Source organism: Colobus angolensis, unplaced genomic scaffold, assembly GCF_000951035.1.
Source record: "Colobus angolensis palliatus isolate OR3802 unplaced genomic scaffold, Cang.pa_1.0 Scaffold164, whole genome shotgun sequence".
Lineage (NCBI taxonomy): Eukaryota > Metazoa > Chordata > Mammalia > Primates > Cercopithecidae > Colobus > Colobus angolensis.
In genome coordinates, this window is record NW_012114755.1 from 3949256 (window position 1) to 3972348 (window position 23093).

General features: G+C 38.2%; 1 protein-coding gene across 3 annotated transcripts in view; it reads left to right on the forward strand.

Moving 5' to 3' along the window:
- Positions 1–23093, forward strand: part of PRMT3 (protein arginine methyltransferase 3) — a 129307-nt gene that overhangs the window by 33168 nt on the left and 73046 nt on the right. For all 3 annotated transcript variants that reach the window (XM_011937498.1, XM_011937500.1, XM_011937499.1), the window contains one exon: positions 9884–9983. In XM_011937498.1, coding sequence (XP_011792888.1) covers positions 9884–9983 — 100 coding nt within the window. The remainder of the gene's footprint in view (positions 1–9883; positions 9984–23093) is intronic.

Below are 23093 nucleotides of genomic sequence, written 5' to 3' on the forward strand. Positions count from 1 at the left end.
ATTTCATTCCCTTTTTTCTCTCAACTAAATTATGAGATTCTTTGGTTCTTTGGTATTCCCTTCCAAAATCTCCATGTATTTATCCGTGTCTTACATTTTATATTATTGTCATTTCACTGTGCTTAGGGAGCAAAAGAGAAATAAATATGTATGCATCGATGATATATTGAAATGAAAGTAAATGAATAGTATATATTGTATCTTTTATATCTATTAGGATATTCCCTTCTTCTCCCCCATAAGCTATCATCCATATATTCTAGGTGAACTTTACATGTGTTTTATCACTAACTTTAAATGCATTTGATTAGGTATTCATTGTATGAACTCACATGTACTTTCTGTTGCTTGCTTGTCTGTCTCCCCACTAGACCATCTACTTCCTTTAGAACATAGACCATATCTTGGCTGGGTGCGGTGGCTCAAGCCTGTAATCCCAGCACTTTGGGAGGCCGTGACGGGCGGATCACAAGGTTAGGAGATCGAGACCATCCTGGCTAACCCGGTGAAACCCCGTCTCTACTAAAAAATACAAAAAACTAGCCGGGCGAGGCGGTGGGTGCCTGTAGTCCCAGCTACTCAGGAGGCTGAGGCAGGAGAATGGCGTAAACCCGGAAGGCGGAGCTTGCAGTGAGCTGAGATCCAGCCACTGCACTCCAGCCTGGGCGACAGAGCAAGACTCTGTCTCAAAAAAAAAAAAAAAAAAAAGAACATAGACCATATCCTTTACCTAAATCATGTAGGGAAAACGTAGATTGAAAATTTAATCCCGTATTTCTTGTTCCAAAGATCCTGAAATGACTCTTCATTATCTTTAAGTAAAATCTAGACTTAAAGATAAGTCTTAGCATTACCTCTAAATATCCTCCAACTATGTCACTGTATACTATCTCTTGTTGCTCTAGTCATACTAAACTGTTCAAAGTTCTTTAAATTTGCTTCTCTCTCTCTGTCACGCACACACACAGGAGGCAGTTGTGCACACACACAATCCTCCTCTACCCATACCCATACACATCTTTGTGTATACTGTGTCCTTTCCTGTCTAAGCTCAGATGTCACTTAGATAAAGATTTATCATATGAGCTTCCATAGTCCCCAATCCTGTTTACTATTCTGTCTCTCTTAGACCATACTAAGTGCATGGACTGTGTCTTTTATCTCTGTGTATGCTTCGTACAAGATAATTAATCATGATGATGTCCCTGTATCATGAAGTGAAAGTTAAATTGCTACTTTTAAGATAGGAAATAAGATAGGAACGTATGTATTCTAACAAAATTTCCCCTCAGAAAAAGTTGATAATTTCATTTTTATTGGATTATTTAAGAGAATTACTTAAAGATATCCTTTTTATTACCTCGTCGTATTTCTTTACATTAGAATCATGCTAGTTTTTCAGTAGGTGTTTCCAAAGATAAAGATTCATTTGGCTTATATTGAAGTAGGGTTTAGTGAGTAGCCACTTGAGAAAACTAAGTAAAATCTGTATATTTTTTTCACGAATGGAAAAAATCAGGTGGTGATTAACAGTCTTATGAAAGGTTATCCGTGTCGATGATATCTGTTTTAATACAAAACTAATGGGAATTATAAGGCTTTGTCTTTTTTCCTGTGTTTTCCCTTAAATCATAATCTTTCTTGTTATAGTCATATTTGAACAACAAATAATTACTGATGCAAATAGGATTATGACTTGTAGCAGACAGTAAACAGGCCTAGCAGATGGTCTCTTACAGAACACAGATCTTGTTTCAGCATAACCATTCTGAAGATATTTTTAAGCAATGGGAACATTTTTCTCTTTTAAAAGAAGCTTGCCTTCAGTTTTCTTTGAAGTGTTTGTCATTGGCAAAGCTTTAATGAGTATTTCGGTAAGCAACAAGCAACTATAGCAATTTCATTAGAATTTTATTAAATACTGTTTTGAAAGAAAACTCATAAGTTTCTTTAAAACTTTTTGTATGAAATATAACATGTAAAATGAGTACATAAAACATCAATAAACATCAATAAACATGTTTAATATGCATAAGTATCCATAAATAACAAATGAAATTAAATATATAGTAACCATTACCCAGGCCAAGAGAACTTTGCCACCAATTCAGAATCCCACCCACCTCCACTGCTCTTTCTCAATCAGATGGGCTACTATGAACAATTTTATTATGATCTGGTTTTACATGTGCCCTGGTGCACACATCTAGGGGGTGTATACTTACAAGTAGAACTGTGTTCCTTAGGGTATACATATCTTCAGATTTCCTAGATATTGCCAGACTATTTTCCAAAGTAGTTATACCGTTTATCTTATACATATAGTATGTAGCAGTTCTGGTTGGTATTATCCACCTTTAAAAAATGTTTCCAGTCATTTGTGTAGCAGTATCTCATTGCAATTTTAATTTTTGTTTCTTTGATTACTAATGAAACTGAGCACCTTTTCATGTGATTGTTAGCCATTTGGATTTCCTTTTTCTGTGAAATATCTGTTTATGCCTTTTGCTCAGGTTTCTTTTGAGTTGTGTCTTGTTTGTGTATTTGTAGGCAATCTATGTATATATTTTGGATTTGAACTGTTGGTAGGTTTTATGTAATGCGAAAGTCTTCTCTCATTCGTGTTTGCCTTTTCACCCTCTTTGTAATATCTCTCGATGAATTGAAATTCTCAGTTTTCATATGGCAACATTCTTATTTATAGTTGCCACTGTTTGTGAGTTGAGTAAGGAAACTGTACCTTCACTGAGGTTATAGAGGTATATATTCTTGTAAATGCTTTATAATTGTGCTTTTTGCACTTAGGCATTGATTTTTGTATATGGTATGAAGTAGTGGTCCAGTTTTGTTCCTTTTCTTGGTATTGTATTTAGATGACCCAGTTGTCCTGGTCCCATTCATTAATCTTTGTACTTATATTATCATTTTTATCAGGAATCAAGCATCATTATATGAGGCCTGTATAACCTTTATACTAAAACTCCACTAAGGCAGTAGGACCGAAAATCACAAGTCACTCATTCATGAATGCAAATGCATGAATCCTAATAAAAATATTGGAAAACTAGGCCAGGCACAGTGGCTCACGCCTATAATTCCAACACTTTTGGAGGTCAAGGTGGGTGGATTACTTTAGGCCAGGAGTTCGAGACCAGCCTGAGCAACATGGCGAAACCCTATCTCTACTAAAAGTACAAAAGTTAGCCCGGCATGGTTGCACGTGCCTGTAATCCTGGCTACTTGGGAGGCTGAGGCAGGAGAATCACTTGAACCCTGGAAGCAGAGGTTGCAGTGAGCTGAGATCATGCCACTGCACTCTAGCCTGGGTGACAGGGCAAGACTGTGTCTCAAAAATAAAGGAAAACTGAGCAATAAATTGGGAAGTAAAGTTTATTCTAGGAATGGTTAAATATGAGAAAATCAGAAAAATCTATTGAGTGTGTCTCAAGAGATGCAGTATAAAAGTCTGATAAAATTTAGTATCCATTCAGTGTATCTATGTATTTAAAACCATTAGCAAACTAGAGTTAGAAAGCAGTGTCCCAATATGATAAAGAACAGGGTGTGGACGAGTACCTGTCAGTGTCCTGTTAGGAACCAGGCCACACAGCAGGAAGTGAGCAGTGGGTGAGTGAACATTATCGCCTGAGCACCGCCTCCTGTCAGATCAACGGGGGCGTTAGATTTTCACGGAGTGCAAACGCTAACGCTGTTGTGAACTGCATATGCAAGGGATCTAGGTTGTGCATTCCTTACAAGAATATAATACCTGATGATCTGAGGTGGCAGTTTCATCCCAAAACCATCTCCCACCCACAGGTCCATGGAAAGATTGTCTTCCATGAAACTGGTCCCTGGTGCCAAAAAGATTGGGGACTGCCGATACAGAGTATCTATAAAAACAAAACCTACAGCCAGTATCTTGATGAAGCAGTGAAAGCATTCTCTTTAAGTTCAGGAATAGGACAAGGATACCTTTCATCACCTCTTCTATCCAACACCATAAAGGAGATCCTAGCCAATGCACTAATATGATCAAAAGAAAAGTATAAGAATGGGGTATGAAGAAACAAAACTTTTTATGATGTTTGTGTATGTTTATGAATATAGACATTAGAAAGAAGCTATAAACAAATTACGATAAAAGTATCAAGATGCTGAATACATAATTAATCAGAGTTTATTATTATTTTTGTTTGTTTGTTTGTTTGTTTGAGACAGGGTCTTTGTCATCCAGGCTGGGGTGCAGTGGCAAAATCATGTCTTACTGCAGCCTTGACCTCCCAGGCCCAAGTGATCCTCTCACCTTGCCTCTCAAGTAGCTGGGACCACAGGCCTGTGCCACCATGCCTGCCTAATTTGTTTATTTTTTGTAGAGACAAGTTCTTCCTGTGTTGCCTAGGCTGGTCTTGAACTCCTGGGCTCAAGCAATCCTCCCATCTTGGCCTCTCAAGGTGCTAGTATTATAAGCAGGAGCCACCACGCCTGGCCTATTGTTAGTATTTTTAACCTCCTCCCAGACAATGCAAGGACATTAAGTCACTTTAAATGGAAAATTCACCCTGGGGATGAACATCCCCAATAAATGTTGGCTGTGAGTCATGGGTCAGCTGTTTTAATTTCTTCCTCCCCACCACCTTCTGACCTTGATCATTATCTCCTTTCCATATATTTCTCAGGTGTCTTTTTGTTGTTTTCTGCAATCACTTATGCAAAGAATAAGTCTCTAAAAACCCTTAATGACCACCAGGATTTGACCCGTCCTCTATAAAGGTTGTTAATAATTTCTTCGTAGAACCCTCATCTCTCTTTTTTACATCGTTTTTCAAAAACCATTGAGTCCTTCTCAATGAGCTGGGTTTTTTTTTTCCCTTGTCCTTTCTTTCCTCTCATTGATTTTCCTTTTCCTTTCTATGTTAAAAACTTTATGTGGGCCTCATGCTTGTTAACTGAGCCAGTCAATCAGATAGTGCCTCCTGAATATTCTCTTGGCCTCCTAATTGTAAGATGACATAAAGTATATGAGAATGGAGAGTTGCTAATTTCTACATACATCGTCACCTCTGTCCATAGCATTAAATTTTATTGTTATAAAGCCAATCTAAGTTCAGTTGTACTCCTAGCATGCCTACTCCTTCAGAAGGACTGTTTGCTTTATATGTGGGGAAGAGAGTATGGCAGTTACCTCTCTTGGGGTAGGTATGCTGCAATCCTGCTTTTGCTCACTGTAGCAGATTGGTTGTCATACCACCTGGAAGAATCTCTTCACAGCCACTTGGGGATCAATCATCAATCCAGTTACCCCTTCTACTCAGCAGTATATGAAGTAAGTGATGTGTTTCCCTGTTTGTTAATTCTGATAATTTATGCCAGCAGTAAATGTTGAGAGTTTATGCCACTAGTGAATCACCAGGATTTTCTGGTATTTCTCCGTAAAACAGTTTCTTTTCTTTTTTACTGAATACTCTCAGAACATAGTAGTCCCCAAAACTTGTCCTCTAGCTGTTTGCATTGTCTTTGTGGCAACTCATAGTTTTAAGTTCATTACTTTCCTAGTGAATACTTCATCTTTCCAGGTAGATGTAAAAGCATAAGAAGGTCTTTCAGTGAAAGGAAAAACTCTCTTGCCACCATTTCCTCTTTGAAAGGACTGACATTTATTAGAAACTAGTAACAGCCAGAGAATGGGATTTTTCACTATCTTCCCCTCTGCATACTATTCCCTATCAGTCCACTAGCTAGTTCTCTAAATCTTGCCATTTCCTACCAAGGTTAGGTAGGCAAACATCCTAGGATTCAATCCTCTGCCAGTTTTTTTTTTTTTTTAATTCCTTTTTCTGGCTAAAGAAATTCTTTAGCCTTTGTGACTCATGGGTCTGCAAGAGAGTCCTGCGCACAGCACCATTCTGAGCTAACATAGTTTCAAGTCAGACACAGATGAACCTGATTACCCAATATTACCAAGAGAGATTACCCAGTTTTAAACTTTATTAATAATTTCAAAGGTACAGGCAATCAGGAGACTCAGAAGAAGTAGGGATTAATCTGGCACATAGAGCGAGGCTTCTTACTGTGTGAATTGATAACCCATCCACCCCATTTGCAGACCTTTTCTACTCCAGGCCAGAGATCGTGTAGCTCATATAGGGAAGGAAGGACTAACGCAGCTGCTTTTAATATCCCAAATCTCTTAGTCTAGACTTCCTGATTCCCTCTATTATATGGGTAATATGGGTAAGATCTCTGGTTCATGTGAGTTAGATTTGACACTCTGATCTATGTATTGACTCACTACATATATTCATTTGCTTTTCTCATTTCTTCCTTTTTCCCTGACCATCTAGGACCAGTTTTCTTCTTGAACTAATTTTTTAGTATTTCCTTCATTGTACATTTATGTCAGTAGCCAAACAGAATGTTCTTTGTTGGTCTGAAATGTATTTTGCCTATAATTCTGGGAGATATTTTTCTGTACGTACAGAATTCTTCATTGGCAGTGTGTACAGGAGTTGGTAAACCTCAGTCCGTGGGCCAGCTACCTGTTTTGTAAGTAAAGCTGGAACACGGCTAGGCCTTTTTGTTTATATATTGTCTATTGCCTCTTTCACACAGCAATAGCAGTTGAATAGTTGCAACAGAGATCATATGTCCTGCAAGTCTAAAATATTTTTACTTCGGCAGTTTAAGAAAAGGTTTACCTGGTTCATTGGTGATATTCTACTATCTATGGCTTTCATTGTTGCTATTAAGAAGTCACCTATCAGAACAATTGTTATTCCATTGAAGACAATTTGCCTTTGTTGATTTTTTGCCTCTGATTTGTTTAAGTATTAAAGATTTTTAAAAATTTAGTCTTGAGATTCATTGGATTACTTTTGTCTGTGGCTTAAGGCTTTTTATCAATTCCAAAAAATTCTCTTGATCCCAGGAGTTTGAGGTTACAGTAAGCCATGATCATACAACTGCACCCAAGCCTGAGTGACAGAGTGAGACACTCTCTTAAAAAAAAAAAAAAAAAGGCCAGGCGCGGTGGCTCACGCCTGTAATCCCAGCATTTTGGGAAGCCAAGGCAGGTGGATCACGAGGTTAGGAGATCGAGACCATTCTGGCTGACACAGTGAAACCCTATCTCTACTAAAAATACAAAAAATTAGCCAGGCGTGGTGGCAGGCGCCTGTAGTCCCAGCTACTCGGGAGGCTGAGGCAGGAGAATGGCGTGAACCCGGGAGGCAGAGCTTGCAGTGAGTCAAGATTGCCCCACTGCACTGCAGCATGGGTGATAGTGCAAGACTCCATCTCAAAAAAAAAAAAAAAAATTGATATGGTAGTGCAAATGATCAAGAATAGCCAGAAGGATTTTTAAAAAGAATAAACTTTAAGGATGTACACTATCAAATTTCTTGGCTGAATTTAAAGCTCTAGTAATCAAGAAAGTGTTATATTGGTATAAGAATACACATCTAAATTTGGGGGGCAGAATTGAAAGTCCAGAAATAAATCTATACATACATGGTTGTTTTTGACAAAGATATCAAAGTAATTCCATAAGTTAGTGAGAGTTTTCCCAACAACGTTGAAACTATCGCTGTTGATAGTCTGTCGAACAAAGTTTTTTCAACGCTGTATCAATAGTTATGGGGGAAAAATGAACAAGGTACATATGGGAAAATTAACTGAAATGAAAACAGAAGCATTTAAGGAGAAAACATAGGTGAAGTATTTGGTATAGGCAAAGATTGCTTAGATATGTCACCAAAAGCATGAACCATAAAAGAACAAAATGATAAGTAGGTCTTTATCAAAGTTAAAAACTTTAGCTCTTCAAAATATACCATTTTAAAAATTAAGAACCAAGCCACAGTATGGCAGAATTATTCACTGTACATAAATCTGACAGAATTTGTATTCAGAATATGTAAAGAACTCTTACAATTCTGTAACAAGAATACAACTGGGCTGAGCGTGGTGGCTCATGCCTGCAATCCCAGCACTTTGGTAGGCTGAGGCAGGTGGATTGTTTAAGCCCAGGAGTTTGAAACCAGCTACAACGTAGAGAAACCCCATCTCTACAAAGAACCACAAATATTAGCCAGGCATGGTGTCACACACCTGTAGTCCCAGCTACTCAGGAGTCTGAGGTGAGAGGATCACTTGAGCTTGGGGGAGGTTGAGGCTGCAGTGAGCTGTGATTGCACCACCACATTCTAACCTGGGCAACAGAGTGAGACCGTGTCTTTAAAAAAAAAAAAAAGAATTCAACTGACCTGATGTTTTAAATGGGCAAAAGATTCAAACAAAAGAAGACTTGGAAATATGGCAAGCAAGCCTAGAAAAAATGCTTGATCATTAGGAAAATGCAGTTTATAACCACAATGAATTCTTTCTACACAGTGAAAGTTTCAAAGATCAACAATAGTGAAGCAAGGATGTGAAGCAACAGGAATGCACATGTATCACTTAAAATGTCAAATAGTTTATATGCTTTGTAAAACAAGTTGGCAGTTTGTTTAAAAAGTTAGATATACACTACCATTTGATGGAGCAATTCTGCTTATACACAGATGTTTATAGCAGCTTTATTCATTATGATCCAAAGCTAGAAGCAATCCAGAATTACATACACAGGTGAATGTATAAACAAAATTGTGATTTATCCATGTGGTAGAATACTACCCAGCAGTAGCAAGGAACAAACAAACTAATATACACAAAAGCATACGTGAAACTGAAAATGTGTCATGCTTATCGAAGGAAGCCAGGCACAAAAAGAAGCAATACGATTCTGTTAGCATGAAACTCTATAAAATACAACTCTAATATATAATGAAAGAAAGAAAATCAGTGGTTGCTTGTGGATGGGGAGGTTTTCTCAGAATGGGCACTAATCTTTGTGGGAAGAGGAAATGTTCCGTATATTGATGGTAGTGGTCAACAAAGTATCTGTTTTTCAGAATTTAACAAAATTAACCTAAAATGAATGCATTGAATTGTATATAAATAATACCCAATGAAGTTAAGGAGGGACAATTTCTTCTTTGATGGACGAAAAAAATCCTCTGTAGTTAAAATGTACATTCTGAGAATTCAGAATTTATTAATCGGATATAAACTTAACCAGCAGCTTACATTCACCTTTCTGAAATTAACTGTTGTTTCATATTACAAAAGAAGGGGAGGTTGAAAATATTGCTAATCTTATTCGCAAGTATATAAAAACATCTAATGATTGCCACTGGTCAAGGTTAAATAATTTTTGATAGTGATAGGATTTCAGGTTTTATGTAACACTTAATGTTTTGTTGTTGATAGTGTCGTTACTGTTTATAGATACATGTATAGCTTTCACAAGTATTTGATCCTCTTAATAGCCTGTGAAGGGTCAGTATTCTCTTTTACACCTGAGCAGCACAGGCTCAATGAAATTACTTAAAATGTTGGTGAAGATCACATAGCTGACAAATGCCAGAGAATCTGAGGGTTAAATTAGGGGCTTGGGGCTTCAAATTCTCTCAGCCCTATGACAGACACACTATTTCCCTTTAAACCATACTTTTGTATGTCTTATATGTCTGTCTTCACCTTTGTGTTGTTTTTTGTTTTAAAGACATGTAACTTCATTGACATGTTATTCTTGATAAAATTTGGATTTCTTTTCAAACTCAAGTTTTAAATATTGGTTCACTGTATTGCCATATTAACCAGAAACATTTTTGGGCATTCATGGAGTAACCATAACATAATTATAGTGTCCAAAAAACAACTAAACTTTGATTGAAATACTTTTTTGTCCCACAAAACGAGTTGTTGGCAAAAAATGATGTAATATGACTAGCTTTCAGAATCTGTTCAACCTACTAATCTAATTCATTATGATAATTTTCAGACTAAATAAACTTGAAGATACTATTACACTAATTAAAGGAAAGATTGAAGAAGTTCATCTTCCTGTAGAAAAAGTGGATGTTATTATATCTGAGTGGATGGTGAGTGTTTACAGAAAAAACTACTTTCATTGGTAAAATGAAAAAACTTTTTTAAAGTAATGAATAAGATAATAGTTTTCCTGAATTTAATTATATTTGATACATGGCAGAATGGTGACATTATTTTTTAAATAGCTACATTAGATACTGTAAGGTGTAATTTTAAAAAATAGCTACAGTCTTCTTATGGTACTTTATTCTGAAATGGCGCTTATTTATTGGCTATTCATAATCTTTAAAAAATGATAAATTATCTTTTTTATCTTAAAAATCCTAATAAATTATTTTTCTACTTTCTAAGTTTTAGATATCTAAGTGTTTGCCTGAAAGCCTTCAGGGACTAGTAAGAACTTATTAGGACTGTTTCATCAAAATTAATGTAATACTGCCACCGTTATCATACTGAATGTCCTATCTTTCTAATCTGTTGGACCAAGTAATCAATGTCCATTATCACATAAAATAGAATTTATTGCTATTATTAAAATAATAAAAGGAAGGTATGTTACATAGCTTCATAATTTGCTGTTGAAATCTTGAGTCAAGACAGAATATTTATTTTTAAATATATGGTAAATAAAATTAATGGAGGCTGGGTATGGTAACTCACACCTGTAATCCCAGCACTTTCGGAGACTGAGGCAGGTGGATCACCTGAGGTCAGGAGTTTGAGACCAGCCTGGCCAACATGATGAAACCCCATCTCTACTAAAAATACAAAAATTAGCCAGGCATGGGGGCAGGCACCTGTAATCCCAGCTACTTGGGAGGCTGAGGCAGGAGAATGGCTTGAACCCAGGAGCTAGAGTTTGCAGTGAACCAAGATCACACCACTGCACTCCAACCTGGGCAATAGAGCGAGACTCCACCTCAAAAAAAAAATTGTATTTGACAGCTGATTTTACTTACTGATATGTCAATTTGATAGAAATAAACTGGATAGTATTTCTAATAAAGATTTTTTAATTATTTTGAAATTTTTTTTCCTTAAAGTTCTATTTGGTAGATATATTTTCATAAAATAAATTTATCAAAAAATTTTAAAACAATGAGTTTTGCTTTATATTTTTTTATAAATTTTGAATAAACATAGTTATAATCCTGGTGAAATAGACATTTCAAGGAACTTTTGGAATATTCAGATTTAATGTAGTAGGGTAGGGAGTTCCAGTCTAGAGCTGATGACAGTCACAATTGTTGACGGTTACAATTTTGTATGTGAAACAGTATGCAGATTTTCTTTTAATGCTAAGATTGGCCTTAAACAACCTTTAGTGACAGTATTAATATTCTCACACCAAAGAATTTGTATCAGCACTCTGATTTCTCATGAATTGAAAGAGTAGATATGAATTAAGAATGTAACATTTCTTTAAAGACTATGAAAAGATGCTTCCGAGAAAGCACATTTGAGGCATATACTTGACAAGAATTTTAAATAGTTTATGCTGTATATTTTACTCTTCTTGGAAAATGCATCTTTTAAATTACTCCAAAATAGAGTTTATAGGCAAACCAAAAGAAAGACTTGTCCAAACTTCCTGTTATCTCAGTTGAACATTATTATATATCTGATTACAATAACTAATGGGATAGTTCTTGCTCTGCCTCGCAGAATTATACTTCTGGATATTGATGTTCTAGGATTTTTCACTTCCAAATCTGAAAGATGATCTAGAATTATTAATATGCAATTGATACCTTAGAACCAGCTGGTTTAATAACTGCAGTTAGCTGGATTGAATGAATTCATGAGATTGTCTTTATGATGTGAACTTTGAAAGTTGTACTGTGAAAGTTGTACTGGAATCCATTTTGTACCCTTCTGCTTTCTTCTGTACTAAGGAGGGCTAACCCTGCAGGCTGCCTTTCCGAAGCTCCAATGATGGCTGACTTCTACTGAGTTTGGTGAACCCAATGGGAAACACTAGAAACACTAAATCTCCCAAAATTTAAGAAAGGGAGAAGCCAGGGCATTTCTTCCCTTCTTTATCTCTAGTGTGTTGCTGGCAAAAGCTGTTTCTTTTGTGGTTCCACTTCCCACTGGACAGGCATGCTGTAATTCCAGCATCCACTGTGCAACCCCAGCCCTGGGTTCTTGTAGCAGTAGCCTTGGAATTATAAACTTGTGGGCATTATAAAGTCTGGTTGTCTCACTCTCTTGATGACTTCTCATATCTTTTATCCTCTGTGTAAGTGACTTTTGACATTAATTTTCCTCTATTTTAGACAGCTTTTGTGGTTTCTCTTTTCCTAGTTTGTACTTATAACTCAGCAGTCCCCAGACTTCTTGGCACCAGGGACCAGTTTCATGGAAGACAGTTTTCCCATGGATTGGGGGATAGGGATGGGATGGTTTCAGGATAAAATTATTCCATCTTACATCATTAGATTCTCATAAGGAGCATACAGTCTAGATTCCTCACATGCACAGGTCACAATAGGGTTCACGCTTCTATGAGAATCTAATGCCACTGCTGATGTGACAGGAGGCAGAGCTCAGGTGGTAGTCCTGGCCTGCTACTCACCTCTTGCTGCGCAGTCCAGTTCCTAACAGGCCATGGACCAGTACCCGTCCATGGCCTGGGGGGTGGGGACTCTTGCTCTAACTGAAATAAAGAACACCTTTCACTTTAGAGCATTGGTTAGGTAAGATCTCTCTCTTCTTTAGGAAGGCAGTCACTGGAGTCACTGGAGCCTGAGATGAAAGGAGCCAGTTGTTTGGAAGCCAAGATGCTTGGAAGCTAGTAATGAAAAACAAATCAGTGTGTCCAGGAAGGGATAACTAAGAACTTTTCTTCTTCCTCGCCACAAAGGTGTTACTTTTAAGCATTTCCATTATCTCACTGTCTGCCTTTCCTTGTTTTAAGCGAGTTGAAGTCTAGCAACTATTTTAAGTGCTCTAGGTGGGGCATTGGACACTGAACTTATGGCAGTCAGTTCTGGATGGTCTTATTTCTCTAGTGAAATTTGCATTTAAGGCCTTAAGAAGGCTTGTGCTGAATTATTTTCAATCATCTTTGTGGATTGGAAATATCATTTATGGTATCTTCTAAATCCTACAAGTCCCTAACTTTATTTAGTACTTTCATTAGGATTTTTGATTTGAGAAACTGGAAAACATTAATTACATAATTAAACAAAGGGCAGGTATGCTTTCCAAAATTTATCCTCCATATTTCAGGCACATTGGCTGAAACAGTAGGCAAATGGTAAACAACTATTTTAAATCTGTAGCCACATTTTCATGAACCAGCATTTTAAACTTAAATTGCATAGACTCCTGTCTTTGTTTTTTTTTTACATACAACATAATAAGGATGCAAAAATCTAGAATGAACCATGGTTAAGCATTTTTTTTTCTCTTTTTACAAGTATTTCCAACAAGGAAAGACAAAAATGGAATATACCCTCCAGAATTGGGCACAGATGTTTAATGGACGTGTAATCCAGTATAGCAATGTAGAAATCATATATTGCAGAGATGTACATCTGTTTTCTTCTTCTGTGGTCCACTAACTATTCCATGGCTGAATCTAAATATGTTTTTAGTCTGCACCTGTTCATGAATTTTTGTCTTTATTTTGGAGGATTTTTCTAGATAAGACTAATTTTAAAAGCTAAATTATTGCTGTTAGCATGTTATTTAATAAACGATCACTTGGCTTTTATTAACAAATTTCCAGTTTTAGGCTTGCCTTTAATTTTACATTTTCATTTTTGTTTTTATTTAAGAGAAGTTTTATTTTTATTTTATATATTTAAGGTGTACAACATGATGTTTTCATTTACACAGTGAAATTATTACTGCTGTCACATTAATATGTCCGTCATCTCACATACTTACCTGTCTTCGTGTATGTGATAAAAGCACCTAAAATCTATTCTCTTAGGAAATGTTTCATATACAATACAATATTACTAACTATAGTCCTCATGCTCTACATTTTCATTGTCATCAGATGGAATTTCTGTTTGACAAAATTGTTTCAGTTAAATGTAAACAGTTTAATCCCCAGAAGATAATACGTATTGCCTTTTGTGTATGTGTCCTCATTTTTTACATTTTAGTCTACCAATAGGAGTTCTTGTTTTGAGAGCTGTTCTTTATTGCTTCTTATTTCTGACTGCGTAATAAAACTGTTCAAAATAAGCATCCCTAATTCTGACCCAGTAAGCCAAATTGACTCATTTGGTGTTGCTGTGTTTCCTCTCTGTTTTCAGCATGATTTTGCAAGGACATAGAGTAAGTCCACAGGGCTTAGCATTAGTAAATGACGGAATGTGAATTGTAAGAGAACGTTCCCAGACAGAAATTCTCTGGCCTCAGACTTTTATAATTTTATGTACAGCACATTAAAGACATGGAGTTAGTATATGACAGGGTTAAGAATGTTGCTCTGTAGGCAAACTACCTCCATTTTTGGGCGTGTTACCTCTCTATGCTGCAGTTTCCTTCTCTATAAAATGAAAATAACAGTATTACCTACTTCATAAGGTTTTTTGTGAGGATTAAATGAGTCAATACGTGCAAATTTCTTAGAACAGTTTCTGGCACATAAGATCTCAATAATTTAGCTATTCAGTTTTGGAAGTTATACAAACTTTTAAGTACTCTGTAACTCATGAGCGAGCTACCACACTAGCTAACTCATTAGCGAGCTAGCTAATTCAATAAAAGTTGAAAATAATCATATACATGAAATAAAGAATATTAATTCTTGGAGGAAGAACATTCTTAGGGCTTCTCCCTCACTTACAGCCCTTTGTAAAAGCAGAAGACTTTCTCTTTCCATGTCTAGCATTTACTAATTGACTGTCTGTGGTTGGTGTGCAGAGGTATGAAAGTAAACTGATGGATGTGAGTGACTGGGATTTGGGGTATTCTTGGTATTTTTCTTAATGTTAGTTGAATCAACATGTATTTTATGTATATTTCAAGCATAATTCTCAGTTTGCTGCCTTGGAAACAATTTTTAGGCAGTGCTGACAATGCCTAATAATTTTAGATAAAATATAAAATTCCCATTCCACAGTACTATTTTCTAGTACTGTTAAGTGTTAACAGGGAGATATTTATAGTACTTGAACAATGAAAGAAAAATTGTGGTTCGTGTTTTTTCATAGATATGCTAACATCTGAATCAAGAATAAAACGAAAACAAAGAGAATAGAACTGTAATTAAGAATACGTCCCTTGTGTATAATTATTTTGGTCTTATAATCTATATTTTTGTTCTTGTCTATGCTCTTAACCACTTCCTAGCCTTTCTTTTATTCAATCTTCAGTAAGTTATAAAGTATTCTAATCATGATTATTAAAAGGTTAAGTTATTCAGGAACACGAATCAATTGCCCTTATAAACATTTTTCAGGTAATCCCTCAGAGAACACAAAATGTTTGTTAATTTTGATTTTAAACTCCAAAATTCTGTTACAACTTAAAAATATTTTGTCAGTAATACCCTTTACTTCTCCCTGGGAGTAAAAGTAAACCCTTCAAATTTACAGCTTGCATTTGTAGACACACAAGCATTTATTATAAATACAAATTATCTTCTGTAAACTGTATATTGTGTATATACGCCCCCCCCCTTTTTTTTTTGTCCATTCAACTCTTAATAGACACTTAGGTTGATTCTATATCTTGGCTATTGTGAATAGTGCTGTTATAAACGTGGGAGTGTAGACACCTCTTTGACATACTGATTTCCTTTCCTTTGAATATGTAGTGTGATTGCTGGATCATATAATAGTTCTATTTTTAGTTTTTTGAGGAACCTCTATATTCTTTTTCATAATGGCTGTACTAATGTATATTCTTACCAACAGTGTATATGAATTCCCCTTCTCTGCATCCTTGCATCCTTTTTTTGTCTTTTTGATAACAGCCGTTCTAACTGGCATGAAATAATATCACATTATAATTTCAGTTTGCATTTCCCTGATGATTAGTAATGTTGAGCATTTTTTAATGTACCTGCTGGCCTTTTATATGTCTTCTTTTGAGGGACGTCTGTTCAGTTTATTTGCCCGTTTTTGATCAGATTATTTGGGTTTTTGCTGTTGAGTTCTTTATATATTCTGGATATTAATCTCTTGCTGGATAAATAATTTGTAAATATTTTCTCCCACTCTGCAGATTGTCTCTTTATCGTTTTCTTTGCTGTGCAGAAACTTTAATTTTAGTGGCTTTTTTTTTTACTTTCAGATCTGGGGGTACATGTACAGGTTTGTTATTTAGGTAATAACTCATGCCTTGGGGGTTTGTTGTACAAATTAATCATCACCTAGGTACTAAGCCTAGTACCCAATAGTTATTTTATTTTCTTTTATTTTTTTCAGACAGAGTCTCGCTCTGTCGCCCAGGCTGGAGTGCAGTGGTGCCGATGGAGGCTCATTGTAAGCTCCGCCTCCCGGGTTCACGCCATTCTCCTGCCTCAGGCTCCCAAGTAGCTGGGACTACAGGCGCCTGCCACCATGACCGGCTAAGTTTCTGTATTTTTTATAGAGACGGGGTTTCACTATGTTAGCCAGGATGGTCTCAATCTCCTGACCTCGTGATCCTCCCACCTCGGCCTCCCAAAGTGCTGGGATTACAGGCGTGAGCCACCGCGCCCAGCCCCCAGTAGTTTTTTTTTTTTTTTTTTTTACTCCTCTCCCTCCTCCCAACCTCTACCCTCAAGTACACCCCAGTGTCTGTTGTTCCCTTCTTTGTGTTTACGTGTTCTCATTTAACTCCCACTTGTAAGTGAGAATATGCGGTATTTGGGTTTCTGTTCCTGCATTAGTTTGCTAAAGATAATGGCCTCCAGCTCCATCCATGTTCCCACAAAAGACACAAGCTCGTTCTTTTTTATGGCTGCATCGTATTCCATGGCGTATCTGTGCCACATTCTCTTTATCCACTCTGTCACTGATGGGCGTTTAGGTTGGTTCCAATTCTGTATCTTTGCTATTGTGAATAATGCTGCAATGAATATTCACATACATCTTGCTCTTTATGGTAGAATGATTTTTATTTCTCTGGGTATATACCCAGTAATGGAATTGTTGGATCAAACGGTAGTTCTGTTTTTTTGTTTTGTTTTGTTTTGTTTTTGAGATAGGGTCTCCCTCTGTCTCCCAGGCTAGAGTGCAGTGGCGCGATCTTGTCTCACTGCAACCTCTGCCCCCCAGGTTCAAGCAGTTCTCCAACCTCGGCCTCCCAAGTAGCTGGGACTACAGACGAGCACCACCATGCTGGCTAATTTTTGTATATTTGGTAGAGACGACGTTTCACCAAGTTGGCTAGGCTGATCTCGAACTGCTGACTTCAAGTGATCTGTCCATCTCGGCTTCCCAAAGTGCTGGGATTATAGGTGTGCACCACCGCACCTGGCCTGGTAGTTCTGTTTTTAGCTCTTTGAGGAATCACCATACTGCTTTCCACAATGTTTGAACTAATTTACACTCAGACAGTGTGTAAGTGTTCCCTTTTCGCTTCGATCTTGCCAGCACTCTTATTTTTTGACTTTTTTTTCTTTTTTTTGAGACGGAGTCTCGCTCTGTTGCCCAGGCTGGAGTGTAGTAGCTCAGTCTTGGCTCACTGCAAACTCTGCCTCCTGGATTCACGCCATTCTCCTGCCTCAGCCTCCCGAGTAGCTGGGACTACAGGCACCCGCCACCGCGCCCGGCTAATTTTTTGTATTTTTTAAGTAGAGGCAGGGTTTCACCGTGTTGGCCAGGATGGTCTCGATCTCCTGACCTCATGATCCGCCCGCCTCGGCCTCCCAAAGTACTGGGATTACAGGCATGAACCACTGTACCTGGCCTACTTTTTGACTTTTTAATAATAGCCATTCTGACTGGTGTGAGATGGTATCTCATTGTGATTTTGATGTTCATTTCTCTAATGATCAGTGATATTGAGCTTTTCTTCATATGCTTGTTGGCCACATGCATGTCCTCTTTAGAAAAGTGTCTCTTCATGTCCTTTGCCCACCTTTTAATGGGGTTGTTTGCTTTTTCTATAAATTTGTTTAAATTCGTTATAGATGCTGTTTATTAGACCTTTGTCAGATGCATAGTGTGCAAATGTTTTCTCACATTCTATAGGTTGTCTGTTTATTCTGTTGATGGTTTCTTTTGCTGTGCAGAATCTCTTTAGTTTAATGAAACCCCATTTGTCAATTTTTGCTTTTGCTGAAATTGCTTTTGGCGTCTTTGTCATGAAATCATTGCCTGTTCCTGTGTCCAGGATGGTATTGCCTAGGTTGTGTTTTGGGGTTTTTATAGTTTTGGGTTTTACATTTAAGTCTTCAATTCATCTTGAGTTGATTTTTGTATATGTTATAAGGAAGGGGTCTAATTTCAATCTTCTGCATATGGCTAGGCAGTTATCCCAGCACCACTTAGTGAATAGAGAGTCCTTTCCTTGTTGCTTGTTTTTGTCAGCTTTGTTGAAGATTAGATTGTGATCTTCAATCTGATTGAAGGTTGTGGGTGTGTATCTTTATTTCTGGGCCTGCTGTTCTGTTCCATTGGTCTATGTGTCTGTTTTTGTACCAGTACTGTGCTGTTTTTTATTACTGTAGCCCTGTGGTATAATTTGAAGTCAGGAAATGTGATATCTCCAGTTTTGTTCTTTTTACTTAGGATTGCCTTGGTTATTTGAGCTGTTTTTTGGTTCCATGTAAATTTTAAAATAGAAGAATGTCATTGGTAGTTTGATAGGAATAGTGTTGAATCTATACATGACTTTGGGCAGTGTAACCATTTTAATGATATTGATCCTACTCATCAGCATGGAATTTTTTTGTAGAAGCTATTTAATTTGGTATAATCCCATTTGTCTATTTTTGCTTTTGTTATTTGTGCTTTTGAGATCATCTCCACAAAGTCTTTGCCCAGACCAATGTCCTGAAGCATTTCCCGACGTTTTCTTCTATTAGTTTAATAATTTAAGATCTTGGCTGGGTGCAGTAGCTCACACCTATAATCCTAGCACTTTGGGAGGCCGAGGGGGGCCAATCACGAGATCAGGAGATTGAGACCATCCTGGCTAACACAGTGAAACCCTGTCTCTACTAAAAATACAAAAAATTAGCCGGGCATGGTATCAGGTGCCTGTAGTCCCAGCTGCTTGGGAGACTGAGGCAGGAGAATGGCGTGAACGCAGGAGGCGGAGCTTGCAGTGAGCCGAGATTGCGCCACTGCACTCCAGCCTGGGCGACAGAGCAAAACTCTGTCTCAAAAAAATAAAAATAAAAATAAATAATTTCAGTTCTTACATTTAAATCTTTAATCCATTTTTAGTTGATTTATTTATTTATTTATTTATTTATTTTCTGTCACCCAGGCTGAAGTGCCCTGGCACCGTCTCAGCTCACCGCAACCTCTGCCCCCTGGGCTCAAGCAATCCTTCCACCCCAGTCTCCTGAGGAGTTGGGACTACAGGTGTGCACCATTATACCCAGCTAATTTTTGTGTTTTTAGTAGAGATGGCGTTTTGCCATATTGCCCAGGCTGGTCTTGAACTCCTGGGCTTAAGCGAGCCACCCACCTCAGCCTCCCAAACTATTGAAGAGAGTGTCCCTTCTCCAATGAATGTTTTTGGTACCTTTGCCAAAAATCAGTTGGCTGTAAATGTATGAATTTATTTCTGGGTTCTCCAATATGTTCTTTTGGTCTATGTGTCTGCTTTTATGCCAATATCATGCTGTTTTGGTTACTATAGCTTGTTGACATCAGGTATTGTGATACCCCCAGCTTTGCTCTTTTTGCTCAGGATCACTTTGGCTATTCAGGATCTTTTGTGGTTTCATACAAGTTTTAGGGTTGTTTATTTCTATGAAGAATGTCATTGTTATTTTGATAGGAATTACACTGAATCTGTAAATCACTTTGGCCAGTATGGTTATTTCAACAGTATTAATTCTTCCAATTCATGAGCATGGGATGAGTTTCCATTTTTGGTCTGTTATCTTCAATTTTTTTCATTAGTATTTTGTAGTTTTCATTGTAGAGATCTTTCAACTCTTTGTTTAAATTTATTCCTAAGTATTTTATTTTACTGTAGTTATGTAAATGGCATTGCTTTCTTGATTTCTTTATTACTTCCCCTTGGTATAGAAGTGCTACTATTTTTGTATATTGATTTTGTATCATGCAGCTTTACTGAATCTGTTTGTCAGTTCCAAGAGGTTTTTAGATTTTCTGTTAAGATCATGTCGTCTTCAAACAGGAACAATTTGTCACCCTTCTTTCCAATTTGGATGTCCTTTATTTCTTTCTCTTGCCTGATTGCTCTGGCTAGTGTTATGTTGAATAAAAGTGGTGAAAGTGGGCATCCTTGTCTTATTCCATTTCTTAGAGGAAATGGTTTGAACTTGTCCCCATTCAGTATGTTGTTGGTTGTGGTTTTGTCATTGATGGCCTTTATTGTGTTGAGGTATGTTCCTTCTATGCCTAACTTGTTGAGAGTATTTATCATGAAGCGATGTTGAATTTTATCAGATGCTTTTTCTGTGTCTTTTGAGATGATCGTAAGGCTTTTGTCCTTCATTTTGTTGAAGTATCATGTTTATTGATTTGTGTACATTTTGTCATCCTTGCATCTCTGGGATAAATCCCACTTGATCATGGCAAGTGATCTTCTGATGTGCCACAGGATTTAGTTTGCTAGTATTTTGTTAAGGACTTTTACATCTGTGTTCATCTGGGATATTGGCCTGCAGTTCCTTTTTGCTGGTGTCTTTAACTGATCTGTGTAATGCTAACCTCGTAGAATGAGTTTGGAAGAAATCCCCACTCTTGATTTTCTGGAAGAGTTTGAGAGTAGTTGCTGTTAGTTCTTTAAATGTCTGGTACAATTTAACAGTGAAGGCATCAGGTCCTGAATTTTTCTTTGATAGACTTTTTACTACAGATTCAATCTAGTTACTTGTGTTCTGTTCAGATTTTCTATTCCTGGTTCAATCTTGGTAGGTTGTATGTGTCCAGGAATGTATCCATTTCCTCTAGGTTTTCCAGTTTGTTAGCATATGGTTGTTCATCATAGTCTCTAATAAACCTTTGCATTTCTATGGTATCTGTTTTAATGTCTGTTTCTGATTTTATTTATTTTGGTGTTTTCTCTCTTCTTGGTTAGTCTAGCTAATGGTTTGTCAGTTTTGCTTATCTTTTTTAAAAACCAAGTTTTCTTATTGATCTTTTCTATTTTTGAAGTCTCAGTTTTGTTCAATTCTGCTCTGACCTTTATTATTTCTTTCCTTCTACCTTGTTTTTCTAGTTTTTTGAGATGCATCATTAGGTTTTGTATTTGAAATCATTGAACTTTTTTTGATGTAGACATCTGTGGAGCAATGGCCTTTTCCAGACTTCCTAGTGTTCCAAAGGGAAAGACTTCTACCTGTAGATGAGTTTTAGTGTTCCAGTTGGGAGTGGTGTGGTGACTCTGTTTCCAGGTAGATGCAATGGTACAGCCTCTACACAGCTTCTTGACCTGTGTTCAACATCAGCAATAATATGAGTTACTCAGTGGTATAGGCTGTAGAAGTCTGTGGCAGTGGTGGCAGCAGCATAGTTTTTAAGGTACTCAGTTGCAACAGTTTGGGAGATCCTCCTGTTTTCATTTTTCCTACAATAGGAAGACTTAGCTGACCCTGCTGTTAGGTCTGACATGGTCTATAAGCAGCAGCAGTGGTGCTTGGAGCTGCAGTGGGGCCACAGTACTGCAATCAGAGTCCCATGAACCTATTGTGGCACCTGGGTCTTGGAGTGCCGATTCACCCTCTGTGGCAGGGTTGGATGTAAGTTTCCCACAAGAACCAGGATCTGTGACAATGATCACCCTCCCGCAGCTCGGAACCAGACGGCTCAGTTGTAACTGTGGTTTTACCCTTGGAGTTCAAGCCACAGCACTGGCCTGACCCTGGGGTAGCAGGGATGTTCTGGAGGTTTGGGCTTGGGGGAGCAGGGTACACTGTATAGAAGTGACTCTAGACACTAGGATGGTGGGTGTTGGCTGTATCCCAGACTCTGTGAGGCTGGGTGCAGCAGCAGCAGGTACCCCAGAATGGTGGAGCTCAGCTGTCATTTGGGCCCTACGGGCAAAGGCACAGTGATGACTCTACTTCCCAAGGAAAGGGGTGACTCTGCAGCTCGGACTTGTGGGGGTTAATCTAGCTTCAGGCAAGCAGGGTACTAGGGTTGTTGTGTAAGGTGGGGTGTCTCAGCTCAGCCACTGCTCTTGTTTCCCTGGGATGCAGGATACTGCATCAGCTCGGCCCTGGGATGCACAGATACTTAACTTAGCCAGGTCACTGATTCACCAGAGGGTGATATGCCACCTCACCATAGGCCTGTGGGGCATTACTGTTCTGGGTGGCCCGGGCACCATTTCTCATGATACTGGGTACTACTTCAGCTTAGGTACTGGGGTCATGGCTTCTCTGGGCAGCCAAGGCACCATTTCCTGAGATGCAGGGCACTGCTTCAACCCTGATGGCAGAGCAGTGTTACTGCTCTGAGTGGCCCTAGTACTCTTCCCAGGAGGCAGTATACTGCTGCAGCTCCAGCTCGAGGGGGTGGGGAGAGGGGTAGGTGGAGTGCCTCCACCTCTGCTTGACCCTACGTGTAAGGGTGTAACAGCTGCTGACAGCTCTGCCTGGGGAAGTTGGACCACCAGACTGGGGTGGTTCAGCAGCTTAGCCTTAGAGATGAAGGGGAGCTGTGGCTACTAGTACCTGAAGCAAGATACACTTCAGCCATAGTTTCAGTTCCAAGATGACAGTAACCACATAGGCCACTGGGGGCAGGACACAGTGTCAGTGTCTCTTGGGAGAGCACGGCTTTTTGGACCCCAGGCAGCTCCCTCAGCTGGCATATTGCCTATTAGGACTGCAGGTGACCCCAGTGGTGAGGTCTGTAGATGTCCAGTGTGTTGATGGAGGTTGCTGGGATCCTCTTGCTTACCTCCTTGCCATAGGGAGAAGTTCCTCCTGATTCCCACTTGATCCTGGCTGGGGTTTGGGGTGGTAGGAGACTGGTGTTTTCTTTCATTCTCTGTGTGGCCATCCTGAGTTTTTGTGCTCACCAGGCTTTCTGTTACTCCACTGATGTCTCCGG